The sequence below is a fragment of the Numida meleagris genome, chromosome 3 (assembly GCF_002078875.1).
Source record: "Numida meleagris isolate 19003 breed g44 Domestic line chromosome 3, NumMel1.0, whole genome shotgun sequence".
Classification (NCBI taxonomy): Eukaryota; Metazoa; Chordata; class Aves; order Galliformes; family Numididae; genus Numida; species Numida meleagris.
The window spans coordinates 63,576,117-63,599,917 of NC_034411.1; the positions used below are offsets into that span (position 1 = coordinate 63,576,117).

The 23,801-nt window shown below is 40.0% G+C and overlaps 2 protein-coding genes across 2 annotated transcripts; both read right to left on the reverse strand.

The window, feature by feature from the left end:
* Nucleotides 1,562-13,977, reverse strand: RWDD1 (RWD domain containing 1). Its single transcript, XM_021392416.1, has 7 exons — nt 13,820-13,977; nt 12,310-12,375; nt 9,480-9,610; nt 8,197-8,340; nt 7,082-7,214; nt 5,228-5,290; nt 1,562-3,842 (listed from the first exon to the last, which is right to left on the reverse strand). The coding sequence occupies exons 1-7, from the start codon at nt 13,968-13,970 to the stop codon at nt 3,730-3,732; spliced, it is 801 nt and encodes a 266-aa protein (XP_021248091.1). The 5' UTR covers nt 13,971-13,977; the 3' UTR covers nt 1,562-3,729.
* On the reverse strand, nt 14,880-23,713 carry FAM26D (family with sequence similarity 26 member D). The gene is made up of 2 exons (XM_021392409.1): nt 18,148-23,713; nt 14,880-17,020 (listed from the first exon to the last, which is right to left on the reverse strand). The coding sequence occupies exons 1-2, from the start codon at nt 18,703-18,705 to the stop codon at nt 16,622-16,624; spliced, it is 957 nt and encodes a 318-aa protein (XP_021248084.1). The 5' UTR covers nt 18,706-23,713; the 3' UTR covers nt 14,880-16,621.

Sequence of the window (23,801 nt, forward strand, 5' to 3'; positions counted from 1 at the left end):
ACCCTCATTCACTCCTCCTCTTATAACGCTTACACAATCTAACTATGATGACTGCTTTTGGTTGCTACTGAATCAACATCCAATCAGCCACAGCAGGATATAACTTCTAAGCACAGAAATATTCCAAACCATCACTTCAACTTGATAAAGAATATCTAACTTAGCTTTCCCAGAAATTGCTTCAAAAAATGTAAAATTTTTTTGTTTTATTCCTTCACTGGTCCCAAAGATCAGCTTTTTCTTTTCATTTTTCAGTCCAGTTGTTTTCGCCTTCTGATGGGTTCTTCTTGCTGGATCCAAGTAGTTCGTACAGAAGAAACTGCAAGCTGCTTTATTTAGACAAAGCCAACCATATCATTAGCCTACAAGAAGAATGGGTTTTTTGTACCCCCAACAGTACAGCCCGATCATCTTTCCTTCTAGATTTTCACATCCTCAATTTTAAGAAAGTAAGTTACACAAAATATCCGTCATTTACGTAACCACCACATCCAGACATACAAACCTGAACTTCAGACAAGGGGACTGTTGTTTTTTTAACCACCTGTACATATTTACCCTGGCCACAGAAAACATAAAACTAGTTCAAAGTCAGAATAATAATTCAGGCCTTTTGCTGAGTTTGCCTTAAGTACAAATAAAACCGATTACAAGTTGGACCTTGATCTTTTACTCTTTTCTCCAATGATAGACTACACCATGTCCCATCATGGTAATAAAAATCCACCTAACCCTCAAGCGACAGCCTACTGATAACCAGTTAACTCTATCAGCTGCAGATTTCTCTAGCATTCAGTACAGAAATTAAAATCAAGTTCCTTGCAATAAATGCAGCTACACCAAAGAATTGAAAATCTCTCTCCAAATTGGAGCCAAGTTGCAATTCACTAAAGGACTGATTTAGAAAAAAATAGAAATAAAAAATCCGATTCTGCAACTTATGTGACTGACAGCTCTTCCTCTCAGAATGTAGGATACCAGCACATTGGATCCAGGTGTAGCCTTCTGTCTGGTCCAACAAACTGATTGCACTTCAGCAACCACACAGTTAAAACTGAAGATACTTAGGACACATCACAGCCTGACGGATAAAGGTTTTCCTAATAGAAAGTCTGAAGTGAGGCAGCGGGTGGTGCATTTCAGCAGTGGAGACAGTGGGCCACCCTCACTGGTGCACATTTTTTTATAACTGTTGCGTGTGGGCTTTTGCTCATCACTGGCATGTTTCAACTACATTGAAAAAGTGTTTGGTAGAGCAATTCTCAGCTACAAAATAGCACTACTGTGCTCTTCCTATCTGTTGTAGTTTCTACAAAAATAAATACGAGGCATTACTTTCATTACAAAACCGATGTACAAGCAAGGTTGTCAGTGCCATTCTCAGTACAATGACTTGGAATTACTGAAATCCATTCAAAGTCAACTGATGGAATTCCATTAGACTAATATGGATTCAACTTCAGTCTAACTCGAAGTTTTAAAAACTTCATCTGAACTTCTTCATAAAAGCAAAAAGACATACCTCCATCTCTGGATATTAAATCACACAGATGCAGCTAAGTCCACTCAGTAAAACTCTCTTTTATTTCACAAACACTAATTGCTAATAAAGATAAACAAATCAGAAGTTCAGACTGAGTCACTGAAACTTGTTTCAAAGACTTGGAGAAATGGACTTGAAGAAAAATTTCTTTGTCACTTCAACCCTTATTTCCTCTGCTTTGATCATAAAAAAGATGTAAGTAGCAATGAAAATATATTTTTACATTTTAACTTGACAGTTATAACTTTTTAAAGCTACACATTCTCTGCATAAAAACCAATAAACACATCAGTGTGAAAACAAAATAGAAAACCCCATTAATCTAGAAATTATTAAGAAACTCTTTTGCACATTTATGTGTTTCTTGTATCATCAGTGACCCAGTTAGAAAACTTTCTCAGATTATCATGTTTTGCACAGACTATACAGTATTCCTGGATTCAGTCCAGATTTTAAGAGAACTTACTCATTGCTTCTACGGAAAATACGCTCGTTTTAGACAAACAAGTGACAACTGAAAGCAACCTTGGGACGCTTTTATACAGATGATGAGACGGAAGAAAATTAAGTTCTGTGCTGAACAGCATTTACGAGTGTATTAGCAATTACACAGGAAACTGGACATAGTTATTAGAAACCTTCCAATCCAACTCCACGTTTGGAAAAGTCAGACTCTAAATATTACATTAGCTTACAAGTTTTTAAATATATTTGGTAATACCTGATGGAACACAGATCCTGCTTACTGCTTTGAAACATACGTTATAATTGAAACTTAGATGCTTGCCTTGAGTTCTTAGGTGTCAAAATTAAAAAGATAAAATAGAAGATGGTAGGAACAAAGGCACGTGGTTCATTTATAAAACCATTTACAGGGTACTCGAACATTTATTTCTGTCTGTTGGGAACTTGTATTTATTCACCTTGAATACAAAAAGACAAGACTACTGAAACATGTTATATAAGATCATCCTAAACAGATGCTCTCAAATGGCATGATCAAGGAATCTTATATATCATCAAATTATTTCTGGAATGAAATTTTTCATTTGGAGCAGGAAATTTCCAAATATTAAAGTTCATAAATCCATTATTCTTCTAAGCATTGATACTTTAGTGCAATCTTCTTTTGAAAGGTTGAAGCTGGAGCAGTTAAGGCAATCTACCAGAAGAGTTTTAAAATCCAGCACACAGCTTCTAATCATCAAGGTGCCTGGTAGTTCTCTATTCAGAGAGCTGCTTCTTGAAACCTTCATCCACACTGTCCTTCAACCTGACGCAGTCTCAAACACTTCACACACATTTCTCCAGTGTTCTGGGCTTTGTGGAGGTGTGAAGGGGGACGGAGACTAACATAAAGCTAGTAGCTCCATGAGGAACTCTTCAAAAGGGTTAACAGGCTACCCAGCAACTCACAGATGTTAACTTCACTATATGTTAAGACTTTCAAAGACTTCCAACAATCTACTTCTAAAAAACTTTCAGCAAGTTCAAATGTCAGCACTCTATAAAATCCTGTTACTGCGTTCTGCGCTCTGACAGTGTTCTCACAGACAGTTGCCAAAAGTAAATTGTTCTTCTGTGACGGAAGTTCACTGATTCACAAGAAGGAAAAAAGCTTTCCAAACAAAGAAAAATGTCACTCTAACAGGTAAGTGGTTTCCATTTAACTTTTAAAAGGCTATGCCTTATTTAAAAATGACTAGTGCTGCCAATCTACAGCAGTTCGGCTAATAATTTGGGTTATCAGAAATGACCATAATTTGCTGTGTTACAAAATTTCAAAGAAAAAATCCTGCGTAGCATGTAAACAATTTTATTCAATAAACTTTCCCATGTATACCCTATGTAGAAGATAGCAGAACTCAGTGTCCGCATGCAGGTGTGTTTAACAATCACTATGCCATCTTTCCTTCTTGCTCATTGTCACTTCTCTTCACAGGACACTTAAAGAAGTGGAGGGGAAAAAAAAATCAGTAGAGTATGCCTCAAGTTTTTCATGTGAAATATTAGTCAATTTATTTATGATGACAGTCATCAGAAGACCATTCTCCTAGATGTATCTTTTTCTTTGAAAAAAAGAAAACCAATATATACTACTACAACCACAGATGCTGTGGTTTTTCTGCCTGCCTATCTCTCCTTACGTAAGTCCATACTGATGACAGAGCCACTTCAAAAAAAGTCTAATCACTATCTAAATTAACAGGGTTGTAGTCAGGGTCATCCTCTTCATCCTCCAACTCTAAATCATCCATTTCCTGGAATAAAGATTCATCAACCTCCACGCTGTTTCCAGCTACAAGAAAAAAAAAAAAGAAAAAGAAAAAAATGTTATGCAAAGACAAAAACAGTACCTGAACAACAAAATACACTCCCTGAATACAAAGAGTACAAAGTGCGTATATGCGTATATATATATATCACACACACGCGCGCAGTAAGGAACATAAGAACATATAGAATTATCCTTTGGATTTTATCCATGAGAAAATTTAAAAGGCAGACATCTACTTTAGAAAGGTCCTGATATGTAAGAAAAAAAATTTATATTTAAATTCTAAAAGCAAGCTGAAGCTTTCAATGCTTTCACATTTTCTTCTGAAGTAAGTAAAGCTTAAGAGCAAAACTTCAGGATCATTCCTACTTTATTTGTATGTATCAATAGCGACATCTTCTGGCCACTGAATAAGATTCTGTTTTTCACTGGCTTTGAAGGAGCAGCTTCTTTTAGCTGCTTCTATCTAGATAACACCATTAGACTGTTTCAGCTGCAAAAATTAGTGCTGTTTATTAATACCTTCAATTTGAAATTAGAACACTAATCTATGCTGGAGTTTTTAAATAATGGGCAGCAACAGGATTAAAAGTTAACATTAAAAGTTACATTCCCATAACCTGGGAACAGAGCCCAAATACAGACATGAGGCCTACTCCTCTCTTGAGGCAGAAAAACATTCTATCAATAACCCATCTTCACTTTAAGCATTTTCAGAGGAAAACAAAGCTAAGCATGTCCTCTAACTAGCAGAAACAACTTCTTCATGACTGCCATTTCAAGTTTATATTCACAGATATTCAGAACTTCATTATTCTTCTGCACGTGTGTTTTTACAATACTAAGAAAAAATGTTGCTACAGTAAAGAACTTCCTTAACTCAGAATCAATCTTTCAAATTGGGACAATAAAAGGAGGTATAACAAGTGAAATAGGTAATATGACTGTGAGAGGATTTATTTCTCTCCAACAGGCTTCTAGTTTAACAGTTTTTGGCACAGGTTTACAAAATTTCCAGCTGGCACTGGGGAATTTTTTCAGTAAATAGACTAACCTGCATAAAACCATAAAAAGGAATTGTGTTGCACAAAGGTAAGTAACATTTAATTTGATATGCAAGATGTTTGCTATTGATGTTGATCTTCAGGGAGAAGAAAAGAGAACTTCAAAAGATGTGATCAAAATGGGAAGGGAAGGGAATATTGAACTTTTTTTCTGGGGAGGAAGGAAGAGATTAAAATTGCTTTTGTTCAATCTCCAAAATGGTACTTTCCACAATTTTTTTTCTGACTTAAAAGTGATACTGACATAAGATTTTAGTCAGAATTATAATACAGACTTTGCTTAGGAATTTTTACATATTTTAAGCCACTGTCTTTCAGGAGCAGAAACAAACAGGAATTTACCTTCCTCCAAGAACTGGATGTCAGATGTATCAAGGTTGTGATCCATTTCAAACAGCTGTTTCCCTAGAAGTTAAAATATATATATTTCAAAATTCTGCTTGATTATATAACAAACAACCTAAGGCAAACAGCACAGTATTTTAGACTTTTCAAATTAACCAATTTGAAATGCACCTGGGAAAATCTACACTGTACATCTTTATTCAGTCCTCATCTTGTATTCTACAATAAAACTTCTTTGGGAACTGGAAAGCAGATTAAACTACATTCTTCATGGGAAAATCAAGTTGGATGTACACATCAGTCACCAGCTCCTACTGTGAAGGAAGCATGACACACTGCAAATGAAAGCCTTTCTAATTGGGAGGTAGGGAAAGAAAAGGTTAAGACTTTCCACAAGACTTTCTATCTACATTTGCATTGCTTTTTTAATCTTCAATCAAAAAGACTGTTTGATACTTAGGGTAAAACACTTAAAGACACCTTTTTCTTCCACTGGGGTTACTCCACAACATCTGAAAGTAAGTTTTTTTTTTTTTTTACGTTTGTAAAGTGGAGTCTAGTTTATAGGAACTATTACAGAGAAAAACAGTCTGCTAACAATTTCAAGAACAAAAAAACTAGAAGTCTGATTTCTACCAACTCATCTTTTCAGATGTCCAAACACATTCCAGCCAGAGGGGAATCAAGCATCCTGTACAGACTTCATGAGATTTACTACCATTAAGACTTCCATCTCTTATCAATTTTGATCAAAACTAGCCAAAGGTTTCAAAAGGCTGCAGAATAGAGGAGGTAACAGTGACTGCAGTGGAATTGCCAGGTCACAGCCTGAAACAATGGTTGAGGCACCAGGTGAGAAGGCATGGCTAACCCAGGGAGCTCAGATGCAAGCAACACACCTGAGTGAAAGGGTGGAGTCTGGATCCACCCCTCATCATCCTCATTTAAGTGTTAGCAGCATCCCTCCAGATAGAATGCACGCCTCTTGAGCCATCAATTGTCGTTGGAGAGGGTGAACCAATTCTTCTTCTTTGTTACCTGCTATTTCTCTGTAGTGCTTGTATCCCATTAGAAGGCACTGTCACAGCCTTCTTTTGCATTACAGCAGTACCACACAATCACATCAGTTATGTTTTCTGATGCAATCAGGTTAAAAAGTGGATTTATCATCACAGGAGAACCAAAGTTGAGCTGTGGAGAGTCTGGAGAATGCTCCCCTAAGACTTTCTTCTGCATATAGGTTCTCCTGAAAGTCATTTCTCCTACATTTTTTCCAGTGGATTGCGTTTGGATTCTGCTGGCCTGGGATCTGCAGACCACACATGCTAAAACTATTATTATGACAGCTCTTCTCCAAAAATACTATAGCAGAACTACCATTCTCACTAAGCATCATAAGCTTGTTGCATCCACTAGACAGCCTGTGCATTGCTTCAGTCCCTCAACATCCCAAACTCCTACGCGTATTTGAATAATTCTAAGACGAGGTATAATCCAATGCAAATAAGGCTAAATTACCTCAACATAGATTCTTTCTCCTGTTTGACAATTCCCAGCTACTTCTGCCAGAGCAACGCTCACCAGCAGGAGCTCCAAGCACTATATTGCCTGGCATAAAACCAAAAGAAGCTTAAACACACAGTTTGGGAACTTTAATGAAATTTTGACCCAATCAACTTTCTATTTAGCCCACCAAAGCACTCAAGAAGACTTGGAGAAACATGAAAAAAAGTAATACTGCATTAAGAGTTGATTTACTACTATCATCTTTCAGTGTAAGAATTATTTTTAAGGCTTATCATGATAGTCTGAGAACACTGCAAAAGTTTCAGGTACAGTGTTAAATCATACCGCTTAGTTTATTTTTGCCTGCTTGCTCTTCTTCTTTCATCTTTTTTCTTTTTATTTCTAAGAGTTCCGCATCAAACTTTGCCTTCCAGTTCAGAAAATTCTCAATTGTAACAGGAGTGCCATGAAAGCGTTGCTGAAAAACATAGAAAACAAGGCTGCAAGTACAATCAACTAGCAAAACTAGGAGTGAAGATGAGCATTCTCTTCCTTACATTATAGCATCCCAGAAGCATTTGCTTGCTGTGAAGCATTCTCATAAATTAATTATAACCCCAAGCACATACAAAGAACACATTCTTGTTGTTTCTATTCTCCTCATGGGTCTCTCCCTTTAGAGAGAGCTGCACTGAGGTGGAAATTATAGAAAAACAGCAAGTAATACATTTGGACCTACAATGCAAAAGCTTGTAACATATCGCTAATAAAGGTTACGCTTAAGTAGGCAGCACTTACCAACTCCTACATGCAATCTAGACTGAAACTTCCTATTAAAATACATTAACTGTTCTCTCTTGTTGACAGACAAAAAGGGTTGGCAGGGATTTATTTTTTTCCTACTATTTCAGAAATACTGAATCTTTTGTGTTCTGTCACCCTCTAGCTACTGAATAAAGCAAATACTCAGTAGTTAACACACCACATCCCATGGATAGAAAAATTATTCCACAGTGATCGATGGAAAGTGCATGTGCAGGGAGGACAAACCATGCCCTGAAGACCGGTCCTTACTGCTTCTCCTCCACCAAGGAAGAGATGCCCCTTCAGAACAAGAGCAGTCTGTGCACAGCACTACATATTCTATCCTTTTTTGCTTCCCACTTCTAACAAGAAACTGACTACAGAGACTTCGTTTTCACTTGGGAAAAAATCCCTGCTGCAGTCTTAGGAAGTAATGCTGGAGGGGGCTGTGAACATGCAACACATCTCTGAAAAGATTGCTTTAGAAAGCGAGGGGAAAAATAAATAAAAATCTTTGAAGTGCAATGAACTACCTTCTGGCCCTTAAGTATTAACTACATCAACTTTGGGCCACAAGTTCCTCTCCTACTGCAGCTCAGAGTTGCCCATGCACAAAGAAAAGTCAAATCTTTAGTTAGAAACAGTATTGTACATACTTTCTCTTCTTCTTCCGCTTCTTTCTCTTTCTGTTTCTTTTCCTCTTCTCTTCGTGTTTTTATTTGATCCACTATTTCATTTAATTTCTCCTGTACTGCAGACACTAGAGTGAAGATCATTACCATTCCTAAATTTTCTTCTGCCTACAACACAAAGAAGGCAAACTCAAGCAGAAGAACCCCATACCTTCAGGAGCATAATGTATATATCTGTTTAGACAGCAGAATTGTGTACGCACAGGTAACACAGTTGAGGCACGCTACATCCATTTCAAAGTTCACTGTAAAATTCAAGTCAATCAGCCAGTTAATCAAGTTAATGTCAGTCCTAAATGAATGGGTGAGCAGCCAAACATTGATGATGATTTGTGTTCAGGTCATCAACATATTCTAGAAATCAGGGGGGCTTTTGCACTAATAAAAAAAAATCTACAGTAGGAAGACAAATTCAAAAATCTAAAGTCTAAACCTTAAGAAACAACAGACACTCAGAAACTATGTTCTCCCTTGTTCCTTAATCCCTTCCACATGTTCCTTTTGGGTGGGACAAAATCAAAAGTCACCAGCTGCTGGAAGAAAGGTGTGTAATGCAAATCGAAAAGAGAATGACTGAAGAACACTTTATAGCAATTTTAAGGCAGATAAGATTTGCCAGGAAATATTTAAGTCAAAAAGAGTGTATCCTCTTCATACCTTCACAATGCACTGTCACTGATACCAGAGGTCAAAGAGTACTTTTTCTCAACCCAAAATAGTTATGTTATTGAAACAGCTTTTGTTGTTGTTGTTGTTTCCAGATAAAACTAAACTGACTTAGCCCCACAAATACTATACATACACAGTTAAATGAATTCATCTTGAGATTGAAATGCAAAGAGGGGAAACCCTAGAGCCCTTCCATTCCCTTATTTTAAATATGCAGACTGAATTAGCTCTGTATTTTACATTGTTAACATTGTTTACATCACTGCCATTTACCAAATTCCAATCTCAAAGTTAGCCCTAACAGTATGCAATGTGTTTCAAATGAGTAGGTCATCCCTAAGAAAACAACTGGAACAGGCTGCCCAGAGAGGCTGTGGAGTCTCCTTCTCTGGAGACATTCAAAACCCACCTGGATGCATTCCTGTGTGACCTAACCTAGGTGTTCCTGCTCCGGCAGGGGGATTGGACTAGATGATCTTTAGAGGTCCCTTCCAATCCCTGACATTCTGTGATTCTGTGATAAATTCTGACTAAATCAAGTGATATCAAGATAAATTGAGATATTCCATTTTCCTTACCTGCTGTTCCAACAGGTTTATTATGCCTGTGACATCATTATCTTCAAGATTTTCCTGGGAGACAATTTCATAAAGGGGAGTTTCATCAGGGTATTTTTCTCTGTAGGTAAATTTAAGGGTTGTTTGGACAGCTACAAGACAAAAAATACACAACAGTGATTATCTTACAGAATTCTAATTGTACATTTTTCTATCGCATCAACAGCCCAAATATTTTAAGATAGCAAAAAAATTTGTCTTAAAAGAACAGTCATCTTATACAGACAATAAATCTATATGAATAGATTTAAAAATAACGCAAGAGTGCTGAATAACTAAGACTGAAGTTTACCCTTACATAAGCTATTCCAGGCTATTTATGTCTGAAAAGACTTTAGAAAGACTGGAAAATTGTCTGTGGTACAGCGGGCACCAGAGTGGTAACCTCTTTTCCCCGACATCCCACTTAATGCTGAAGAAAACGAGGCAAGAGTCCTAACAACCAGGCCTAGAGAGAATCTCAGCATATTAATGCTTTAAATTCTGCATACCTGGTTGGAGCATCAACCACTGTGGTAGGTAAGAGCCCCAGCCCAATGTCACTGAGAGATAGCCTAGCAAGGAAACAAGGCTAGAAAGAGGTAAATTCCTTTCTTTCATGCATCCTGACAGAATACCACGGAGGAACCTTCCTTCAGTTCAAGACTCACAGTTATAGCAGCCCAGTTCTCTCTTTAACACACACTTGCTCCGCACAGGGCTTACTCCTTTAGAACTGAAGGAGGTGGCAGCAGTTTCTTTCCTCTAACTCATTAACACAGAATAAAACCTCTCAGACTTATCTGGAATGAAATTTGCTTAAAACAAATTCATGTAATCACTGATACCAAAAGAGCTAAAGCATTCTTGGACATGCCAGAGGGCAGAAGTACTTCAGAGTACCCATACAGCCTTTCCATACCAGAAAGGCACCAGATGCTAATGGCCCCACAAGTAATATTTTAAGAACGCAACAAATTACAGTCAGCCCTTCCATAAAGAGAAGGCATTTTGGACAGATATTTCACTGGATGATAATCATAGAATCATAGAATTAGCTAGGTTGGAAAAGACCTACAAGATCACCTAGTCCAACCATCCACCTACCACCAACAACCCCACTAAACCATGTCTCCCAACGCTGTATCTAAACGTTTCTTGAACATCTCCAGGGACGGTGACTCAACCACCTCCCTGGGCAGCCCGTTCCAGCGCCTGACCACTCTTTCAGAAAAGTAGTATTTCCTAATGTCCAGCCTAAATCTCCCCTGGCGCAACTTGAAGCCATTCCCCCTCATCCTGTCACTAGTTACAAGAGAGAAGAGGCTGACCCCCAGCTCACTACAACCTCCCTTCAGGTAGTTATAGAGAGCGATGAGGTCTCCCCTGAGCCTCCTCTTCTCCAGACTGAACAATCCCAGCTCCCTCAGCCGCTCCTCATAAGGCCTGTGCTCCAGAACCCTCACCAGCTTCGTCGCCCTCCTCTGAACACGCTCCAGGGCCTCAATGTCTTTCTTGCAGTGAGGTGCCCAAAACTGGACACAGTACTCGAGGTGGGGCCTCACTAGGGCTGAGTACAGAGGGACAATGACTTCCCTACTCCTACTGGCAATACTGTTTCTGATACAAGCCAGGATGCTGTTGGCCTTCTTGGCCACCTGGGCACACTGCTGGCTCATGCTCAGCCGAGCGTCGACTAATACCCCTAGGTCCGTTTCCTCCATACAACTTTCCAGCCACTCTGCCCCAAGCCTGTAGCGTTGCCTGGGGTTGTTGCGGCTGAAGTGCAGGACCCAGCACTTGGTCTTGTTGAACCTCATCCCGTTGGCTTCAGCCCGGCAATCCAGCCTGTCCAGATCTCTCTGTAGGGCCTCTCTACCCCCAGGCAGATCAACACTTCCTGCCAGCTTGGTGTCATCTGCAAACTTACTGAGGGTGCTCTCAATGCCCTCATCCAGGTCATCAATAAAGACACTGAAGAGGACAGGCCCCAGCACCGACCCCTGGGGAACACCACTTGTGACTGGTCGCCAGCTGGATTTAACTCCATTAACCACCACTCTCTGGGCCCGGCCCTCTAGCCAGCTCCTTACCCAGCAAAGGGTGTACCTGTCCAAGCCACAGGCGCCAGTTTCTCCAGGAGAATACTGTGGGAGACAGTGTCAAAGGCTTTGCTGAAGTCTAGGTAGACCACATCAACAGCCTTTCCCTCATCCACCAGACGGGTCACTCGATCATAGAAGGAGATCAGGTTGGTCAAGCAGGACCAACCATAATGTTTAAGAGTTTTCTGCACATGCAGCACCTTAATTTAAAGTAGTTCAGAATATGTTTTTCTCCATCTTAAAAAGACATCTCTATTCCTCCTTCTAAATGTATCTTCCACTGAGTAATTTTCATTGCTCTGAACTTCACTGCAAGGAACTGATTCAGTGAATTGTTGGGGCTATCAGCCCTAAATAGTTATCTCACCAAATCAACATTTTATGGCAACAAGTATGGAAGAGACCAACCATTCTGGTGCCAGTATGAACAGTTTAGGCAGGTTTCTAACACTACGTGAACAAAAAACATCATAATCAACTTCCGCAACTGCTATATACTTGAGAGAAAGATCTTTATTCTTAACCTACCTCTTGCAAGACAGCATCAAGGTTACCTACAGTAGCTTCATAAATGTAAGATACTTAAAGTGGAGGCAGACTTTGGAAGATAGCCAGGATATGGAAACATACATTGAAACAATTAACATAAACTTGGAAGTTAATATACAGGAGGGGAGACTATTCTATTTAAGACGTAATAAACTTACTTTCATCATTTTCACCTGCTTCCGATGTCACAGTAATTGTGAAAGTCGTTGGCTTTTCTGACAACACTGTTAAAGAGAAAAAAAGAGATACTTTAAACCAGAAAACTACTTGACATAATTAAAACTGAATTTTTCTAGGACTGGTAAGGCAGAGAAGCCTCTTGATACAGTGTTAGGAGCCTTTAAAATTCATTAAAAGGTGCTTTCCAGTTAACTAGTGTTTTCCATATGATGTGATGTTTGAAGTGCTCTTTGAAAGACAGCATATAACATCCACAATAACAAGAAGTTTCTACATCAAGAATACAGATTTACCTACTACTGAGTGACTTGAACTAATAAACCAAATATAACCAGGAAGGTCCCAAAGCCAGTTCACTTTATTGTGCTAGATATGTACAATGCGTATCCAGCCCATTTCTGACCCTAGACTATCTTTACAGTAAATCTGTTTTGATTACTATATTTAGGACCACTTGAAGTTAAAAGCAATTCTTAAAACAAAAAAAATGAGATGGATGATGCTTTCCTTCAAGAGCATAGGTCTGGAAATAACCTAGAAGAGAAGGGAATTTTAAATAGTCAATACAAAAAATTAAATCCACGAGCAACCATGTTCACCCGCAAAAGCAAAGTAAGGCCCTGCTTACTGCTCACCTGTGAAAGAGGCAGCTAAAAGACAGACAACAGCTCTTAATAGACCACAAAAAGGGCAAACCCTATATTCTGCTGTCATGGACTAGATGGTTTCACCTCATTGCTCAAGCGCGAGCTGCAGGTGAAATCCTTGATTAAGGATTGCTCTGTACCACTGTTGTAACCTATGACCAATCTGGTATATATGATCTAACAGCGTTAACTGAATTTTGCCCACTTGCTAGTGTACCACCACTACAGCCTTTTGTGCTCCCTCTTCTTATGGGTATAAGTGCATTATTACCCAAAGAAACAATAACTCAGAATAAGCATCGGAGGAGAGACTGTATGAAAGTGTCCTACAGTCACTGACTCAGCAGCCTCAGGTACAGGACACCAATCCACGTTGCTTTAACATAAAACTGAAAAACCAGAAGCATTTCCAGATTAAAGCAATAACTAAATTCAGTGGGTAAATGGCAGTGTGAAGTTAGTGCCAAGTAAGATAAGGCTGGACGTGGGGCGAGCAGACACTGCGCGGGTAGGAAGGAGAGAACGCACAACAACCTCATGCACAAAGCCTTCAATTGCAACCTCTCGGGTGCTGGCACCTAGAGCACATCCTGCACCCAGCCTGCCCTGGTCCCAAGCCTGGAACCGAGGCACCCCGGCAGCACACCTACAGCCGGGACAGCACGCCTAAGGACCTCGAACACCCCACGCTTCACTCAACCCCCACTCCGAGAAAGCCAAAAGAAAAGGGCCGGCAGCACGTGAGCCGCCACCGGGCGGCAGGCAGCGCCCCTGTACCCGGCCGGGCCTCCACCGCCTCGCCGCGGCCGTGCGACGGCGAAGGATGGGCGCCGCGGCTCACCCGTGAACGAGTCCGGGTAGATGGACTCCAGGGCCTCCAGCTCGTTGCGCTGCTCCTCGCTGTAGTCCGTCATCGCCGCCAACGGCCATGGGCCCCGCGCACCGCCGGCCACCCCGAGCGCGGCCCACGCATGCGCGCCGCCCGGCGGCATCGGCTGGCCGTGCCTGGCGCCGGCAGCGCGCGACTCGCTCGGCAGTGGATGACTTTGGGCTGAGAGCGGTCCGCAGCCCGGGGGTCACGCGAGCGCCGTACGTCTTACCTTAATCTACTCGCTCTTAGGTTAAAGACGCTTTCCTTTGGCAGCGCTTGTGAGCAGCAGTTGTTGAGGAGATGAGGCTCAGCTTCTGTTGCGTGGGCACCTGGCGATCCACGGACTCTACCTGAAGAGTTCAGTACCTGCAGAGTTTTTTTTTTAAAAGACGTTGCTGTCCTACTAGGCTGGTGTCGTTCTTCAGTTGGAAATCTATAGGGGCCAGCAGGCTGAAGGGCATTCAAAACTTGCTCTAGGAAATACACGGTGGGGGTTTAGTGGCAGCTGACTGCCATCTCAGAGTGAAATTGGACGTTCCTCTGGTGCAGTTGGTAGTACAGGCTGGAGTTAGTGCTACAGGTCGGAGTTAGAAAGCACCAACAAACATTTCAGGGGTTACACCACACAAATGGCATAACTGTGTGAGCACAGAACAGGAGAACCCAAGCATGGGGGTCTTCCTGGGAGGGTGGATTTAAGGGTTAATCAACACCAGACCCCAGCTGGTACTTGTTACATTGTGTTGTTTAAGGTGCATCCACTTTATGGATTTACCACCAGCAATTTTCCCTCAGGTGTGTTTTTATAACCCTGGAGTTACAGGAAGCTTTTGCTGTAGAAATAAAGAATCATTTTCAGTCTGAGTGAGCAAACTGCAGTTCTAAATTGTTTTTGGTGACTCCAGTTCTAGCAGACACAGCCTGTTCAGTGCCCTGTGGCTTTTTCTCTAATCACAAATTCTTTAGAAGGCAGTGCCTTATTTCATTACCAGTCCATAATGTATTTCAGGGAGCAGGGAAATGAAGGGAAATGCACCATTATCCACAGCACTACAGCTGTATTTAGTACTATGGATTAATATAATCCAACAAGGGAATACTATGCATATTAGCAGGCTGAATTCACAATGACAGATTAAGTTTATTATTCAGATTCATAGTTTTTTTTTTTTTAAATAAGGGAAAAATAGCATTTGGGACAAAGCTAGAGGATATAAAAATTTTAAAATTACAGTTTCACAAGTAAAAGGTTGACAGCTCACTTTCTCTTAATTACAAATATTACATTATTTTATAGTGGTACTGTAAAACAAGGTACAAAGTAGGAAAAAAATCACAAATAAAAGTAGGAACTTGTTTTTATCATTCAGATCAGAAAGACAGTATAAACTTTCAGATACACAGATCAGCTGCATGTTTCACAGACTGTGCATAGTGTTCCATCTTCAAGAAACAAAAACTAAACACCAATGGATTTAAAGTGAAATTAGAGATTGTGTTCAATAATGGATACTTTGCTTCCTAAACTAATCATACATACCATGCAGTTCTATTAATAGAAACTTTAGGATTCAAGTGGAACAGGTGAGATTTGTAAAATTTCCAGTGATGTACAATATGCATTATTCCAGTTACTCAGCATATTCATCTTTTCCCAGTCCATGTTCAGAAGTTTCTCAAAGGAAGAGCAAACACACTTCCCAAGACCTGCTTTTTTAGCATGCTCTCAGCGCCTGCATTTTCTAAGGGGAAAGTGTTAAATGTATTTTTCTATTTTAAGACTGTTTTTATTATTTTATTTAAAAATGCAACAACAAACAAAGAACCCCAGTAGATAGCATCCTATAGCCTAGTCTAAGGCTTTTTAGCGCAAACTCTACAGGCTGCAAGGCAATTCAGGAAGCATTAGGAAATATTGTGTTGCCTGTTTACCCCCCCAACAGAGGCTAGAAGCATTTTCATAGAAGGTTAGAGTTGATGCGATGTTACTGCATCATCTCTTAGATATTTCCTCACATAGTAGGCCAGCTTACTTGTACCTCAAAATGTGTCAGGTTTAACATGTAAAAGGAGTAGGAGACTGACTTTGCTACTGCTTCCACTCAGAAAGTGCTTGAATTCAAGTTTCCACATGTAAAGTGTCCTTTTAGCTTTGTTTTTTTCCCTTTCCCTTCTTCCTTTCCTTACTCTCCCCTCCCCTTAAAACTGCTATATGATTCACCCCTCCATCTTGTGCATCTCATTATGTTAAAAATATCAAGTTCTCTTACCACTTTATCTAGACTCAGCCTTTGTTGAGGAAATATATTTTATCCACATAAGACAAAGTGGAAGGGGAAAAGTAAATATTTCTACTGGGGCTTGTTAATAAAAAGCTAGATAACTGCTTCTATTTTATACAGATCAGGCTTGTAGGATCTAATCTTTCAAAGCCTACTATTAAAGATTTTTTAATGGGTGGGAAGAAAAGTATTTGGGGATAGCTTTCTTATCAAGTACAACTCATACTTTTTGCAGAATTCTTGGAGAGCAGAGCCACAGCTTGAAACAGCCTACCTCAGTCAGATGGGCTATCTGACCTCTGCTTCCCACAGGAGTCAGATGCCATCAGGTGCAGTGTGTAAGCATCTGAAGGACTACATTAACAAAGTACTTATTAGTGTCCTTTATGTAATAAGGTATCAGAAAGCTTCACTGCAGTTCAGGTCTAAAATGGAGGTACTCACTCCTGCTTTTTCCGCAAGGTGCTGGCAGGGGCTCAGAACCTCACAGCTAAGTCATGGTCACAGGGTCTTCATCAAGCTTCAGGTATTTTCTGTCTGCTGAGTCCTTGAGTGCCCAGTCATGGAGGAGGCTGTAGTCGTAATGCTCCTCATCCACTAGTTTTAGGAAGGCCAGTCCAGAGATGGCTTGCCACTCTCTGAGTGATGGGATACGGATTTCATTTATATTTTCCTTTCCTGGGACAAAGCCAAAGAACTTCTTTACATGCTTCATGGCATAGAGCTTGGAGTGCTGGTCTGCTGCTTCATCAAAGAGCTCCTGCTCATTACGGACATAGCTGGTCCAGTACCTGAAGTGCAGGAAGCTGAGTGGGGAGAAGCAGCTTGCCAGGCAGTAAGACAGGAAGACAGTGATGACTACCACAGCAATCAGAAGCCAGCCAGCAACCTTCCAAAAGCAAACAAACACTATCACAGCTGAAAATACCCACAGTGGTACTTTCTGAGCATAAAAAAATAAAAATCTAAGAGAATCTTAACTTGCTTTTCCTGAATAAGAAGGTTAGCAGAAGATAAGCATGGCTCGTATCTATTGCCATCGCACCCAGTCCCTGACTACTGCAGACAGCCGTGTAATAAATACCTTTCTTCCCATCAAGTTTAAGGAAGCCCTGATGAATAATTTAAGGATGTTGTCCCTACAGCTATTATTGTGAGTCTGCAACAGAGAAACACTAATTCCTAGCACAAGGTTACCTTACACCATGTTTACAAGCAATTTTCCTTCAAATAATAATCTTAACATGCCCTCTAGTGTCTAGCTGGTATATTGGCTTCTAGAAACAAGTTTGATCTAAAAAACAACAACAAAAACCACAAAACACAGGGCTTTGGTTTGTATTGAGCTCTTACAGTCTGGACCACTTAGTCACATTTCTTGTGACTGAGTACAGGAAACATCCTGCCCTTCATTCTCTCTTGAACTTCCATTTGGCATTTCTCAAGACACAAGAGTGCACCTTCTAGTAGTGATTAGCAGACTGGAGGGTCAGAGGTAATAATTTATGTACAGAATGTTCGATTCCACCTGCGGGAACAAGGCAGGCTTCAAAAAACACACAAGAGATTTGGCAATCAAGGCAGAAGATACTGATCCTGTTTTATCCTCACACTTTACCTGCTGAATAAACTGTAGTGCCATTCCTTCCAGTATTTAAAAGGGGATTATAAACAGGAGAGGATCGACTTTTAGTGATAAGTCAAGGAGGAATGGTTTTAAACTCAAGGAGAGAAGGTTTAGATTAGATGTCAGGGGGAAGTTCTTTACAGAGAGAATGGTGAGGTGCTGAAACAGGCTGCCCAGACAGGCTGTGGATGCCCCATCCCAGACCAGGTTGGATGGAGACCTGGGCAACCTGGTCTAGTACCAGATCTGGAAGTTGGTAGACCTTCCTGTGGCAGGGGGGTTGGAACTTGATGATCTTTTGAGCTCCTTCCAACCCAAGCCATTCTACAATTCTATAATTAGATCTGCAGACAGCAGCTTTCACAGCAGAAACAATGTGGGTTACTCACCTGTGACTGGTACCGGAGTAGGAGGATCACTTCATCTCTTGCCCTGCTCAGCTCTGGTGGAACTAGCTGACTGCAAGGAAATGCTGCCAAAATCCTCCGGCGTTCACTAACAGTCACATTAGGAATAGCTCCATGGTAGTACACAGAGACATACTCACTCACAGCACACACATAGTAGGAGCCATTTATCAGAGTGACCGCTAGCCATGTCACTGGAGCAACCAGCGCTCTCCCAGTGATGCTGCACAGTACGAAGCAGGTCAGCTTGCACTGCAGTAACTGATTCCATGTGCTCTCTGCCAGGAGAGGAGACCTCTTGCCTGTAACCAGCCTCCAGGTCTGGTTGTTCAGAGCATAGCCAATAACCAGAAGGATCAGTGCAGGAACGCCTAGGAAGGCCAACCCGTAGATGAGGTTCTGCCCCACATGACAGGGACAGCTGAACGTAAAGAAAGAGAAGAGCTGCTGCCCACCAATTGTCAGTATTGCAATTATAGCATTAGCAATAACAACCTCTTTGCCTTTCAGAAAAGTTAGCCACTTTGGAAGGAAGGTCATTTTAGATCTTGCTATTTACCAGATAGATATTCTTGCATTAAGTCACTACTAGCCTTTAGTTATAGTTAACTGATATTAATGGTAGACTAGAACAGAAACAAACCAATACCCACAGTTTAAAATACAAAACAACAACCAAAAAACTCTGACACAACAATAGAAAGCCTGCTAGTCTTTCTCCTCTAATTAGTTTCTGACTCTGCTCAATGACAGCTATAGCCTTGTTTGCTAGCTTTTATCTATTTGAAAATATTCAGTCATGTGTTTTAATTGATCCAATAATTTCTTTTGGTGGTTTGGGGATGTTCTGCATTTAGTGAACTGCGAGCTCTGCCAGCTCCTTGCTAATTGTTTGAAACTACCAATCAGTCCTCTCTGCCTGATGGAGGACAAGCAGTGCTAGCAAACTAATGACTACCCCAACAGGGTTAATTGGTAAGCTGTTTTCCAATCAATGGTAATTAGCAGAAGCATGGCATGAGGTTAGGAAAAAGTAATATTGGGAAAAGAGTAAAAGGGATTGTTTTCAACAATTCTTTATTTAAAAAAAAGCAACAACAACGAATGCCTATCTCAGTGGACCGATGATAAAAAATAAAGCAGCAGAGATATTTAAAAATGCTTCAACATTATAATAAAAATGGAAAATATTCCATAAGCTGCACATAGTTTGGAATCCCAATTCTGTTCACATTTAATGGCAGTTCTGGTTCTGTTTCAATTTGCTTTCCCAGTGCAGGAGATGTGGTTAGCTGCTGGACCACGAGGATTTTAGCATTTCACTTACAGGGGCAAGAAGCTAGCATGTCTCATTTACTGGCAGTACTGAACAATCCTTTATGCTATCTCCTTCAGAAAGATTTTCTTTGGCAATATATAATCTGTTGTTCACACTGTGTCAAGTCATCTTCAGACGTACTTGTGGTAATAGCTGGCATTTATATACCATGTTCACTATTTGAATTTTTCAGATTTATATATGTATCATCAATCCCATGCTGTAGACTGAGGTAGATAGAAATTAGACATTTTCACAGCTGGTTTCTGAGTAGTGAAATGCATGATCTGGGCTCTCAGCACCTCTTACAAATCAAGCCTTAAATGGAGGTTCATTTAAAATGTGTCACTCTTGATGATTTTCTCCAGGTTGCACTTAATCTAGGGTCTTGCTGTCTGGTAGTTCTGTCCATTGCACACTCCAGTCCACTTTGGTACTAAAGATGCAAATACTTGCAAGGATGTAGGTTTTGAGAAGTCTGCCTGTAATACAACATTTTTTACCAAGAACAGAAAAAAAGATCCATACAGGCCATGAGGAAAATTGTACAGATGGCCATATGCAGCTTTTTTGTGTTTGGCTGCATGATACCATAGAGTCCGACAGCCTCCTCTCTCCCTGTGAGGAGGAGTCACTAATAATAACTTCCAGCATAAAACGTAGTTTTAGCACCCATGGTATCTGCTTGGATAACAGAAACACTCTTGTTGCCATGGTGATGAATTTCCTGTTTACAAGGCAATATCCTATTCCTTTAGTGCATTTTTAGGGTGGACATCTGCTTATCTAATATACAAATGAGGCCCTTGCTGACATTTGGCTTACAAAACTATGTGACACTATTACACAAAACTAAAAGTAATAGAGATATGTGATGAAACATTTAGCAGTATTTTCTACTGCTTTTCTGGACTCTGTTTATAAGTTCTTGGTTGTTTGGGCAGTGTAGTACCATAACAGATTCCAGTATTTTCTGAATTTCTTTCAGAAACACAATTTTGACAATACTTTTTTTTCTTTTCAACTAGTGATATTATATTTTGACAAAATTTATACCCTTCAGGTTCGGTAGAACAAACCTGTGTGGGTCTTGCAGAATTATTTTGAAAATGTGTTTTATAAGATTCTTTAGTTATACGTGAGTTCATTTTAAAATTTCCAATTGATTGCACTGAGCTTTCTTTTGGAATACATTTTATTTACTGGGGAAGCAGGCTTTCCCACACAACACTTGTTTACTCCAGAAGAACATTAGATGTGTAGCTGAAGAGATGTACAATGCTGAAATATTCATAGTCAGCCTAAGGCTGTTGAGTGATGCAATTTATATAATCAATTAAACAACTTTGTAGAGCCACTTTTTTTTTTTTTTTTTCATTTTCTTTCATGTTGTGCTGGAAAAAACCTTGCTGGGTCATCTGACTGTGGAACGGATTACAGTGTTGGATCCAATTAAGAGTTTGGGCAGCACATCAAACCTTTGAGTAGTCATCTTTGCAGAGGAACCTGGTGTCTTGAGTAGACATCTAGTCTCTTCATCTGATTCACGGGGGGAGTTAGGACTGAATGCAGTCCAAGATATCACAACTTGGAGTGACAGCCAGCTCACCTCTGAGGCAATGAGATGCTTATAGCTGATGTTTGAGGCAAGGAGCAATACATGGGCAAAGCTTTGTCATGTTCTAGCTTGTTGTTTTGCAGGGCTCTCTGTCAGCTAGAATTCACTGCCAGCAATCTCAACAACCATAAGTGCTTCTTCTGAAGACGTGAAAACTGCTCTTGGGCTGCAGCTTGGGCAACTCATGCTCAAAATGCTTCCCAGATAGGGCACTACAGGAAAAATGGCAGCAATGGCATTGCTTTCTTCTGAAACATGGCTGAAGCAGCAGCCATGCTGGGATTTGAGAATGAGCACTCATTTGTGATGAGAGAGACATGCTCAAGTACACCGTTTTCTTTTTTTTTTATACATATACTACATACCTACCTTCTGAAAGTTTGAAATAATTCAATTTTATGTACAAAATATTCAGCACACCATCGATCAAGTTAAAGACAAAGAGCAAACAAAAGCCCAGTCCTATACTGCACAAATTTGGGCTTGTCTTTGGTGGGAAATGTATTCTTATTTTGGTTCAAATAACTTTTTAAGATACTGAATGCATTAGTGACCTTTATATTGCACTGAACTCTGGAATATTTCTGTCTGGGAGAAAGACAGTGGGCTACTGAAGAGATCAAAGGTTTCAGCTTTGCTGTAACGGCCACTCTACTGTAAGAGGCAGGGTGCTGGCACGCATGTTTATGCATGCTTTTGAACTTTGGGAGATATTTTGTGTATATTTACCTTCAGTTTAATGGGAAGGGAGGGAACTGTTGTGGTGCTCAAGCAATGTGCCCCACACCAAACTCTTGGGGCTGAAGGCAAAAATCCTCTCCTGACAAATGCAAAAGAAAGGGAGGTGGAGGGTCACGTTGACTTCCTCACTATTCAAATTACCTTGGATATATTCTGATAAGTCTATGCTAAGGCTTAAAAAACAGCTGCCAGATATGTGCCAGCCTCTACAATTTACATGGGATGCAAAATCAAACAGGAGTTAAAAATTATGCGGTGGTTTTGTCCTGATCCTGAAGACACAGATTCATTCCACCATTGACTTGACTCTCTCTGGAATCATTTAATTTCCAGCTTATTTGGACACAGCATTGATCTTCATTTTCTGTAGTGTGTGCAACCTCTCAAAACATGCATATACTCTCTCATACATCACATAATCTGTGAGAAGTTACACATATACCTGTATGCACATATCTTATCAAACATTGCACCTTCTGCTCTGCAGTGTTCCTTCATGATTTTAGTATTAATAATGCAGGCTAAAATAATTCGTCCTTATACTCAGAACTGGATAAATAAAATGGTGTTCACTTATGGGCAGCCTTAAGTGCTTTGTGATGGTTTCACTGCAGATAATTTATGCTAATGATAATCTTTTAGAGCTGTATTTTAAAATGCTATGCAGTACATTTTCCTACAGAATATGGAATGTCTCTTGCAATAAGAGACATACTTGGCACTTGTGGCCAGTTGGAGACAATCTGGGAAACAAATCCATCTCAGACTCCATTTAGAAATACAAGTGACTATCTAGAGAATTTTAATGCTAACTTTTATAATTTACTTACAATTAGATATGGAAAGCACCTACAATATTTTCACTTAGGAAATGGAGTCAGCTTTTACAGGGTCAGAAAAGTGCCTAGAAAAAAAATGTACATACAGTTGTCAACACCATCTTGTTCTGGGTATCATGAAAGCTTCTAGAAAGCTAGAAAGGAAGATAGCCATCTATGTTTTGCACAGGAGAGGCAAAAAATGCTTATATTTGTCCTAATTTTTGTTGTTAACTTATGTCATTATTTTAAACTTTATTAAAAAAAAAAATAGGAATCCTGTTTATCCCAAATGAGTTTTCTGTATGTCTGGAGCAATACATATCTGTAATTTTACTCTAGCTCTAAATCTACAAATGAATTAGAATCTCTTAACAGCACAACATTCAGATCAGGCTGCATATCTTTATTTGCTCTCCTGGGAATGTATGTGAAGATAAGTCCAATAAGGAAAAAACAGCTACCAGATTAAATTCTAAATTCACTAGTAACCATAGACTAGATCTGTGCCAAACCCAACCTAACAGAAAAAGGCCAAATTTACCATAGGTGAAAACAGGAAAAGAAAGGCAAACCTTCCTGGATGCTTGTAATGGGGATGTTTACAAGTAGATATTATACAGTAATAGCAGGCTAAGAATGATGTAAAATCCACTGGAAACATTGGTAATGAAAGTGCTATTTGCCAAAGCTGCGAGCTGTGGCATGTACTTAGCTTACTCCTTTGGGAATCTGGGTGCTCTAACTCCATCCCACCAGCTTTGTATCCCCAGAATAACAGTGGGGATTAGCACTTGTAACCTGTGCCACTCCTGCCTAGGCAGACGTTAACTCACTAGAGTAAGGGTGTCACAGCTGGTAGAGGACTATTGTTCCTTGAAGTAGAAAATGATGGATTTTTACCTTTGTTTATCATTATTAGGTAATTGTGATTTTACTCTTCAGAGAGGGAATGTTTCTTAACTCTCCAAACACCAAAACCTGACACAAGCAACAGGATGAACTGAACCCTAACAAAATAAGTCCTGTGAATCTCTTAGGGCTGCCCAGTTTGGCTTCCCGTGGTTGTTTGCTGTGTACTTGGTGACAGTCCATTCTCACAGATGGAGTAGTTTATATTGTATATTGGTCTGCCAGTTGC

What these genes read in the sequence shown, in the direction of transcription:
- RWDD1 (XM_021392416.1), bottom strand. Translation starts at nt 13,970, where the DNA reads ATGCCGCCGGGCGGCGCGCATGCGTGGGCCGCGCTCGGGGTGGCCGGC. An exon ending in CTACCCGGACTCGTTCACGG is followed by an intron (nt 12,376 to 13,819) that starts GTGAGCCGCGGC and finishes TCTCTTTAACAG; the next exon opens with TGTTGTCAGAAAAGCCAACG. An exon ending in AGCAGGTGAAAATGATGAAA is followed by an intron (nt 9,611 to 12,309) that starts GTAAGTTTATTA and finishes TTTGTCTTGTAG; the next exon opens with CTGTCCAAACAACCCTTAAA.
- FAM26D (XM_021392409.1), bottom strand. Translation starts at nt 18,705, where the DNA reads ATGACCTTCCTTCCAAAGTGGCTAACTTTTCTGAAAGGCAAAGAGGTT. An exon ending in TACTCCGGTACCAGTCACAG is followed by an intron (nt 17,021 to 18,147) that starts GTGAGTAACCCA and finishes TGCTTTTGGAAG; the next exon opens with GTTGCTGGCTGGCTTCTGAT.